The sequence below is a fragment of the Artibeus jamaicensis genome, unplaced genomic scaffold, assembly GCF_021234435.1.
Source record: "Artibeus jamaicensis isolate MK-2021 breed Jamaican fruit bat unplaced genomic scaffold, CSHL_Jam_final scaffold_612, whole genome shotgun sequence".
NCBI classification, from domain to species: domain Eukaryota; kingdom Metazoa; phylum Chordata; class Mammalia; order Chiroptera; family Phyllostomidae; genus Artibeus; species Artibeus jamaicensis.
In genome coordinates this window covers 6794584-6804876 of record NW_026522049.1, presented here as the reverse complement: position 1 = coordinate 6804876, position 10293 = coordinate 6794584, and the positions used below count along the sequence as shown (strand labels likewise).

The 10293-nt window shown below is 53.6% G+C and overlaps 1 protein-coding gene across 7 annotated transcripts in view; it reads right to left on the bottom strand.

The window, feature by feature from the left end:
• Positions 1–5631: 5631 nt before the first annotated feature.
• The window catches only part of CHD2 (chromodomain helicase DNA binding protein 2), an 84294-nt gene continuing 79632 nt past the window's right edge, over positions 5632–10293 (bottom strand). For all 7 annotated transcript variants that reach the window (XM_037145078.2, XM_053658839.1, XM_053658838.1 and 4 more), the window contains one exon: positions 5632–9191. In XM_037145078.2, coding sequence (XP_037000973.2) covers positions 8858–9191 — 334 coding nt within the window. In that variant the 3' untranslated portion in view covers positions 5632–8857. The remainder of the gene's footprint in view (positions 9192–10293) is intronic.

Here is a 10293-nt window from a genome sequence, read left to right as displayed (position 1 = left end):
CGTGTGCAGATGATGGAGCAACCGAACCACCAAAGCCCCTGCTTTTCTAAAATTACTTTCTATCCTTACGATGTGCTGTCTTGGGGCTGGAGTGGTCCAGGTTCCCTGGCTGTGGTGGGGGTGGAACAGAGTCTCAAGGACACATGGGAACATTGCAGAAGGATGTAAGGTGCCCTTTGGGGCGAGGGTGTGTGCGCCGGCCTGAAACCCAGGCTGACTCCATCACGGTGGTCGGTCTGGAGCCTCAGACCTGGAACTGTTGCTGCTCCCCTCCCCCAGGGTTCCTCTGCCACACGCAGCCTGGTCAAAGAGTGACGGCTCCACGTTGCCAGGGCCACCCACATCTGTGCGAAGGACCGAGGCTGACTTGCGGTCAGGTTCACTGCTGTCAACATTGCATCCTGTCAAACTGCTCAGTGCTCCAAAAAGCAATGCATGCCCATTTTACAGGTGAAGAAATGGATACTCGAATGTGAGCTGCCTTGCCAGGGATTCCTTAGCCAGGAGCCGGGCCAACTAGGTCCACTCCTGCTCTTGGCACTGCATGCTGTGTGGCAGAGCAGCAGCAGAGTCGAGCCAGGCTGCATTCTTGTTCCTCCACTTTTCTAGCTGTGTGACCGTGGGCAAGTCACTTAACCTCTCTGAGCCTCCATTCCCACCTCTGTAAAATGAGGGGTGCATATCATATCAGGCTATGGGAGATTGAGTTAACTCTTGTACAGTACTTAGGCTGAGGATTGGCACGCAGGGAGTGTCCTGTGTTGATGGTATTCCTTCAAAGCCGGGAGGGGTTGAGTCAGATGGTGGGTGGGAAGAGAAGGGAGAGGGCCACGTAGAGCCTAGAAGCTTGGGAGGGATGTGAACTGAAAGGCTAGCAAGGGAGGGGAGGAGTCCAGAGTGAGAATGTCCACCAGTCCCAACCATGCAGAGGAAGGCTCAAAGTAGGGAGAACTTTCTAGAATACAACTCTTACACTTCCAGAGAGAACCTGGGGAGTCTGGGCTTTGAAAGTGACAAAGCCTGGCTGGATCCAGCGTACCCTTGAGTCTTAGACCCAGTTGCCCAAACTGTCAGTACCAAGGGGCCTCTCCCTCCCAGCAGAAACCAGATGAAGTGGGGCGGGGGTGTGCTCAGCCAGCCCAGAAGAACTGACCACTGAAGTCAGGGCGCACAGGCATTTTTTAAAAAACCTTGTTCACCGTCAGATGAAAATGCTACGTTCCTTGCCAGAAATATCCTTGGTTTGGAATTTGTCCATCCCTCCATTCGGGATGGAGTTCTTCTCCACGTCCCTTGCTACCAGCTGCCCTCCTGAACATGGAAATTCGTCATGTGAATATGGAACACAGAGGCTTGTGCTAAATGGTTCCCAATAAGCGGCTGTGTCGCACACGGCGGGCTGGGTGGGAGCGGGTCTCCCGTGCCAGCTTCCTTGCGGCCAGTTGGCCCGCAGTGAGTACATTTGCAGATGGAGGTGCAGCCCCTCGCTTTAGACTCAGTGACATGCGGCAGGAATCTTGCACGTGTTGGTTGTTGGAGAACCAGAATGGGTAAGAAGACAGGACAGAAACAGCTACTAAAAACGAATGAATGAGGGTGGCTTATAAGGGGAGGCAAACCCTGGGGTGAAAAGAATGAGCAGAACACGGGGCCGGAGTGGGTCTCCTCCGAGCGATGGCGGGGAGCAAGGGGTGGTCTCAGGCGGCAGGCTGACTTGGCATCCAAACTGGCCCTGCCTGTCGCTAGCTGTGTGGTCTGCCTTGGATTTTCTGAGCCTTAGATTCCTTATTTGTAAAGTGGAATTATGAGTACCTACCTCCCAAGGTCATTCTAGAAACCCAATGAGCTAACACTCATAAACTGCCTGGCACCTGGGCCCTGGTGCAGGGCAGGGGCCACCGAAAACAGCGGGCCCTCCCTGCTATAGTTGTGTGCGTGTCTGTTCTTGGACAGTTAAATAAAAGGTTCTGAGAGAGATACACCCTGCCTCGGGGGAGGGTGGGAGAAGCTTTCATCTCTGGTGGGGTCGTCAGCAGCAGGGAGGGGAACTTCTGACTCACTCACTCGCATGAATTTGGGGAGCCAGACATGCAGAGATCTGGGGGGAACATTCTACACAGAGAAAAGGGTGAGTCAGGGACCGGGCATAGCGACAGCAGGAAGGGACGGACTGGACGGCAGTGAGTGGACACACCAGGGTCCACAGTGATGCCACAGAGAGGCCCAAGCCCAGCAGGCCTTGCCAGCTGGGGCACAACTTAGCATTTCTATTCCAGCTTCCATTAAGAAACCATTCGCAGGTTTTGAGCGTGGGAGCAGTTATGCCTGACTGGGGTTTTGAAGGACCTGGTCCAACTGCTGTAGAAAGCTAAGGGCAGGACCATCAGGAGAGAAAGAGGAAGGCAGGGGCTGTGACACCAAGCCAGACAGAAGTGGGCGGTGGTGGCCATGCAGGAGATGACACAGTGGTCAGCTCTGGGTTTAAGGTGAAGGCAGAGTGGACAGGGTCTGGGGAGTAAGAACTTGAGAAGGGACCGATGTCCCACTGCAGGGGTGCTCAGGAAGACCGATTCCGGGAAATGACAACAGGAGGGTGCCCCAGTCTGCTGGGGAGACAGTTGTGACAACGTGGGGGTGGCAGATCGCCTCTGGTCACAGGGAAGGGACAGTCAGGAATGGGAACCAGACAGCAGGATTCAGTGCAGCTGCTCAGAGGAAACTAAGCATGAACTGAGTTCTGACGGTGAACAAGGTTTGGCAGAAGGTAACAGAGGAGTAGGGAGGAGGCGGCATCCCAGGGGCACAGCTCTGGCTCAAGGACCCGAAATGGCAAGAGCAGTGAGCTGGCTGCAGTCAGGACTCTCAAAGAGACGGAACAGTTCACAGCGGCCAGCAGGGGCAGCCCACAAGGGGGCCTGGGGCCCAGACCAGGAAGCTTAGAGTTAGGGTGAGTTATGGGGAGCAACAGTGACGCCTGGGCCTTGTGGCTCAGGATGCTCCCTCTGGCTGCCACATGAGTGGAAGGGAGAGGCAGCTGGACCCAGGAGGAGAAGCCTGTGTATCCCTGGCTGAGGTGATGGTATGGCAGGGGCTGCCCCTCAGCCCAGGAGCGGGGCACAGAACCCAGCTGCCAGGCTCACTGGTCAGCCGATACACCTCTACCGGTTCTGGTCCCTAACACCTCCCACGAGCCTCATCTACAGGCTCTGCAGCCACACAGGACTGCTGAGCACAAAGGAATGAGAGCTGCACCTTTGAAGGGTGTCTGGGTTGGAGCCAGTGCTGGGGCCAGGCAGGCCATTAGTGGGAATCTGCCACCCTCTGCTGGACAGTTCTAGAACCACATGCATGCAGGCCCCACCTGGGGTGGCTGGTGTGATCTCCAACCAGCGTCAGGGATGCCTGACACTGTTCTCCTGACAATGATGGGTGCTGAGCCCACCACGTGTCACCTCAGTGGTCTCACTCACCCCACCACGGCCTCACAAGGGGCTCTCTGAACCACAGCTCTGGAGACACAGAAGGCCGACAGGTTCGCACCCCGGTCCACCCCACCCCCAGAGCAGCCCCTCCCTCTCCCTCCAACAATCTCCCAGGTCTTTTCTCCCAGGCTGCACATCTCACCTGACATTTCAGCCCCTGGTTTGCTTGTCTAGATTCTGCGTCCATCTCTTGACTAAGAGGTCAGGGGCTCATCCTGGTTCAGTGTGTCCCCAGCTCCTGGAACAGGCCCAGGCCACAGCCAAGACTCGAGATCTTGGTCAAGGAGAAAACCTTGCTCTGCTGTAACTGGTCCCGGCTGTACTTCCGCCATCCTGGGAGCTCTCTGAAGGTTCAGGATGGGCCTGCCTCCTGCGGTTGAATCCCCCCCAGAGCCTAGGGCTCCGATGGTCTGTCAAGCTCTGGGCTGAGGGCTGCTGGGGCACAATGCTACTAAGTAGGCCAGCACATCCAGTCCCCCACCCCACTTCAGCCCTGCACTGAGGAGCACTGTCACTCTCCTGGTAGCCCCTAGGGTGTAGAAACCTTTCCCTTTCATGTTTGAGCTCTCAACTTAAAAACCACATTAACACTCAAAGCTGCCTCCCTTTGCAAATGACAAGGCCAACTGCCTAACCACACACAGGGAAGGCCTGAAAGAGGACTTTCCTGCCCAGTCCCTTCAGACTGCTGCCTCCCGGAGGCCACCACAGTGCCTGTGGTCGAGAACTGAACTTTGTTAACAACTCCTTCAGGTCACGAAAGAAATAGAGATACCGGGTGAGAACCCTTCCTGGGCAGCTGGCCCTGAGTAGTGAGGGTATTCTATCTTTGAGATGAGCAGCCTGTAAGCCCCAGACTTGTCCAGGTTCCCACACTAACCCAGGTCACATGGCCCCAGAGCTGCGCAGGAAATCCTGGTGTCTGGCCTAGCGCAGGGTCCACCAGCTACCCAGGTTTCTATGGGACAAAGAAGGCTGGTCCAGGGCTTAGGACAAACTGGCCTGGCTCCTTTAAGAGCCACACATTGGAACCCAAAGCCCAGACTGGTCTGGCAAACTGCAGTGCCTTGTGTTTCAGTAAGTGACCTTTATGTTGGCACTAATTGAGGACTTGCCTTGATGACAGACGTGCTCGGCCCGCCAAGCAAGAGGGAGGAGGCCCGGGCTTGCTGCTTCCAGTAAAAGGCAGGCGTTTTGGCAGGAGGCAGTTGAGAAGCTTCGTTGCTATTGTAAATCGTAATAAGCTGATTATTGCAGCACTTGTTCTTAAACTTCCCCCACTTCGTTCCAGCTGAGTTATGAATTACAAAACGGCTGTGAGTTTATCAGCAGGAAGAACCCTCAACTCTTCTTTCAGTCTCTGACTTAAGAGAACTATGTGTGGGTAAATCCCCAAGCTCTCTGAGCACGGGTGGGCCAGACTGGGCAAGGCTCCTGCAGCCAGGTCATACCGAGAATTAAGAGCAGCACACAGCCTAGAGGTTGGTTTCAGAGTCCCTGGAGTTATCAGAAAAACCTCTCGGGCCTGGCAGACCTCTGCAGCTGCTGCTGCTGCGCAGACGGGCTCTCCGTCTGAGGCCTTGGGGCACCCTCTCTGCGTCTGGGCCTCGCAGGAGCTGGGCCTGCCCCTGTGCCAAATTGCTAGAGTTAACATTTGTGTCAGTGTTTCCATTATAAAATGCTTTTTTTCCCCTTCAAGAATATGTAACCCAACTGTTAAATTACCCTCAAGGCCGCAGGCTGGCAGACACGGTGTTTTTATTTCCTAAGAAGGGTGGGGGCTGCAGGACCTGATGCAGAGGGCGCAGGTCTCCAAAGGCACCTTCCGGGACACCTGCAGCCCCGCCAGGCCATCTCACCAGGTGCGGGGATACACAGGCTATGGACTCAAGGTGACCCAGGGGACTGCTAACCTCAGCAATGGCTGCTCAGGGAAAACCTTCAACCCCTGTGGTGTGAGGTCCTGGACCCAACAACTGGCGCTGTGGAGGGAAAAATACCCAACTTTAAGGGCCCCATCTCACCACCTGTCAAACAGTCCCCATGACCCAGAGACCCAGAGAAGGGAGGGGAGGGGAGGGGAGGCCAGTCAGTCCCTGCGGATGCAACGCAACGTGTTCGCCCAAGTCTACAAATCCTTAGTAACACTTTTTAATATACAAGAATCAAAAGTACAGCAGTTTTACAATGTAGGAAAATTTAATACATACTATATAAACAACATTATTTACATCAGAAATCACTAGGACAGTGGCATTTTTCACAAATATAAATTAATTACTGTTTAGTCAACAGATTTTAAAAGTCCACAATTTTACAATAAAGAAAAACCGTCTGCCCCTGAACGAGGGGGGCGCAGACGGACTAAAGCAGCCTGGACCTTTGGCCTGGCTCTCCTTGCCCGGCACGGCAGCCCCCAGAGAAGCCGGGCGACCCCTGCGGCAGGCCCTGGGCCCCATTCCTGCTGACGAGTGCGTTTTGGTCTGTAGGATTTCAGGGTCCGTGTGGGTTCGTAGCTGAACTGCGTTTGCACCGCACGTTCTGATGCGGCCTTCAGTCGCCAGGCTAGAATGTCTGCAGCATGATGTGAGAAGTGTTCTGGTTTCCCGTGAAGGGCACAGGGAATGACTAGGAGGAGAGGGAGCCTGGGGCCCTGGGGGGGGGGGGGAGCTGTGTGGAGAGCCTGGCTGTTTCCAGCCGTCTTTGAAAGACAGCCATGCTGGGTCTGGGGGTCGCATGCCCTTTTCCAGGGTGACAGTAGCCATGCCAATCCTTGTTTATATTTGGGTTTCAGGTGAGGCGAATTCCCCTCTTCCTCAGTCCTGCTATTTCCACCCCATTATGAAATCTTTCAAAGTAGGGCTCCATGGAAGACCCCATCTTCCGAGATTCCTGGGGCAACTTCTCCCATCCACAAATGAGTTTCCACCTGTGCACACGTCCGTGTTTGATCTAAGCATACAGTGTTCACAGGGACTGAGGTCAGTGGGGAGATGCCTCCCTTCTCCAAACATACTTCGACACCTGCAATAGGTGCTTTTATGGGGATGCTGCAATTTTATAATAAACTTAACACTGATCTGGCTGATACTGCCTTCTGCTCTTTTATATGGCACTCAAGGTCCTGTATGCAAACAAGAGGAAGTTCTTTTTCCTCATGGTGAGACTTCTTTGGGATTAACTCACATCTCTTATCAACAAAAAGCCTTGGTGAGTACTGAAATGTAGGGTCTCAGTTAATTCCTTCTGGCCTCTTCACAGTAAAAGGAAACTGGGGACCTCTGGGAGCCTCCAGGAGGGCGTGGCCTGACTTCCCAGGGGAAGACCCTGGGGCCCAGCCCCTCCCAGGTCTCCAAGATCTGGCAAGCCAACTTCACCTTCCTTCTTCCCAGGCGACTCAAACATGGGGTAGTGTTAGCATCGTCAGCAAGAAGCCGACTTTACAGTGGCCAAAGCAGAGACCTGATTTCCTACCTTCTCCCACGGGGCAGTCACTTGTCCCCCAGTGGATGACCCTAGCCAGGGCTTCCTATGCTGTCCCTTAAGCTTTGCCGTAGGGTATGCGTGGTACACGTGAAGGGTGAAGAACCCCAAGTTTGTGGGGAGGTAAATAAGGAGGTGGTGGGCCCAATGGACTCCCAGCCTGGGCGGTGAGGGCCTAGACCCTCTCTGGGGACTCCATGCTGGCTGGCCTTGGGGTGTTCTGTGCAGCAGGAAGCGTCAGCCACCAGAGCCGCATCTGCTTCCCCAGCAGGATGCAACCAGGAGGCTGTTGGTAAAGGCATCAATGGTGTTGCCCAGGACACCAGCAAGTACGTGATAATGATCTTATGAAGCACCCCCAGGTCGGTGGGGGGAGTTCAATGCCAAGTCTGCCCAATGGAAGGCCTCCCCCAGCTCTGAGCCTGGATGCAGACAGGAACACTGCATGTTCAAGTCAGTTATTCCGGCTCCATCCAGAGAGGCCTCTGGATGTGCTAACAACACTGGCATGCTCTCTGTAAAGTGAATGACGCGGAAGGCCCCAGGATCAGGACATGGAAGGAGCCCGCTCAATGGATGTGACCACCTTGCCCCCCAGTCCTGAACCACTCACTGTCTGTAGCTCAGTCACCTTGTCCTTGGATGCTTCCTATCGTGGGAAAAAAAGTTTACCTTGGGTCTACATGTTAGTTGATGTCGTTCTAAAAGAGACCGAGTTCAGCTCTAATGGCAATAGTGGAGGCCTGTTCACCACAGGTAACTTACTTTTCACCTGTCCACCCCCAAGTGTCAGGGAATAAGACTCTTGTCATCTCCTTTGAGCCGCGTGAAGGGCACTAAAACGCCAACTGCAAACGCTGACCTAGCACAACACTGAACGCTCCCCCCCCCTCCTGGCACTACCCTCCCACCTGGGGAACCTGCTCACCAGAACCCCCCCCAGCTTGGTGCCTTCTGGCACCACGCAGGCCAGCAGGCTGCCTCTGCTCCCCCCTCCTCTCCAGACCCTGGAGTTTTACTGCCCGTCACAGGAATCAGAAACCCACCAGGGATTCCAGTTTCCAGCCACACTCCCCACCGCCCCCCTGCCCACTCCCGACCAAGTCCGACCCCCGCTGACTTCTACCTGACTCAGCAGTACCCAAGTCAGCCACACAGACCCAACTCTCCCCGGCCCAGGAGGCCCATTCAGGAGGACTACGCCTTTGAAATGTACAGACAGTGTGGGAAAAATTAGTGTTTGTCGAGAAGGGCCGCTGTGCAGCTGACCCCCTTCCTCCCCCGCCCCCACCCCCTGCAACATAGGTGTCACACAATGAGGCCCAAGGGTATTTTCCCAAGAACACATTTGAGGGGTATAACTGCTCCCCCACTTCAAGTTCTATGATGCAAGACCCCACCCCACTCATCCCCACACCCCATCAGCAGCACTGTCACGTGACCGTGAACCAAATCTCGCCCTGGCCACCGTCCAGCAGGTCCCGGCAGCCTTCATGCACACACTCCTTCCCTGACCACAGCACCCAGGTCCCGGGCACAGTGACCCCGGCAATAAAACATTCATGACTGAGGTCCCTTCTTCCTTCACTGGGGAAGCACAGCCTGTGAGGCTGGGACACAAAAGTCACCTCTTCCTCCTAGCACCCTTTGAAGTAGGAGGCCAGAACCAGGCTGGAGCAGGATGGGGTGCCAGGGTGCAGGAGTGGTGACCAAACCAAAGCTGGACCCAACCGAAGCCCCCCACTCCCGGAAGTGCCCCTCAGCCGATAAGCTGACAGCAGCAGCATGTCCAGAAACGCCACTTACTGGTCCAGATAACTGGCTCCTGTTGGGTCAGACCAAAAATATCCAGGTGCTAATGACTCGTGCTCTCCCACTTTCCAAGTTGTCCTTTATGTTTTCCGGACATTCCAGTTATAATCTGGGTTGTTTTTCTGTTCTAGTGATCTCTCCAAAGGAGACCTATGATCCAGGGGTGACTTGGAGTCGTGAGGAGATTTCTGAGAAGGGGGCGAGCGAGGATCCGAGACTGCAGGGTGCAGTGGGGGCAGGGGCTGTTTGTATTCCCCCAGTTTGTCTGTGTGGAAAGAGCGGTAATGGTCTGAGGGTCCCTGGCCGTGGTAGCCCATTGGGGGGCGGTGGTCAGACATTCGTCGGAAATCCTGCTGGTGGTAATTTTGTGGCCTGAATTCATCAGATCGCCGCCGCTTGGAGTCATGGTGGTGCCTGAAATGGAGATGCGAGGATTAGCAGGAAGGTCACAGCCACATTCCCACCCCTCTGCATTGCCTGGCGGTCCTCTCCTGTGCTCAAATTCAAGGGCACTTCCACAGGACTCAGAGCAAGTGCTTACATTACTAGGAATCAAAACCAAAACAAAACAAAAACAATTACAAAGGGCTATTTTATACTTATTGGCAAAACACATCCTTTGAAATGGCATAAGCCCCATCAAAGCTGCAATGAAACAAGCACACACTTGAATCCTTGAGGCCCTTGGACACACACACTCCCTGCAGGAAAACTGGCAACGTCCACGCACACTTTCCTATTCCTTGACCCAGCCCAGGAGAAAAAGAGCCACAAAAATTATTCTCTAACTTATTAGCAAGAGCAAAAGCCACAATCAACCTAAATATTCAATAACAGATGAAGGGTTATTTTTAAAAACTGGCCCAGTGCAAAGAATGTTCAATTTCTTACTTAGGGCCACGGGAAACTGCCTGTTGTCCTAGTAAAAGAGAACTGGAACTAGTCAACGACGAGAAGACAATCCATTCAAAACTGGGCAAAAGACTTTAGTAAACATCTCTCCAAGGAAGGTACACAAATGGCCACTAAGCATACGGAGAGATGCTCAACATCCTTAATGAACATTAATTAATCACTAGAGAGAGATGCAAATCAAACCACAATGAGATACCCCTTCAGACTCACTAGGATGGCTGTGTTAGCAAAACCAGGAAATTAGTGTTGGCAAAGACGTAGGAAAACTGCAACTCTCCTACGTTGCTGGTAGGAATGTAATATGGTTCAGCCTCTGTGGAAAAAAGTTAGGTGATTCGTGAAAAGTTAAACACACAAGTACTGTACGACTAACAATTCCACCCCAGGCTCGCAGCAGCACTATGCACAACAGCCAAAAGGTACCGACAACCCAGATGTCCACCAATGGGTGAATGGAGAAATAAAATGCAGCATATATGTACAGAAAGGAATATTACTCAGCCATAAAAAGAAAAGTCACATGTACACTACAGTGTGGACGAGCCTTTAAAACATCATGCTAAGTATTCAAAGAAGGCAGTCCCCAAAGGCCAATTTATGT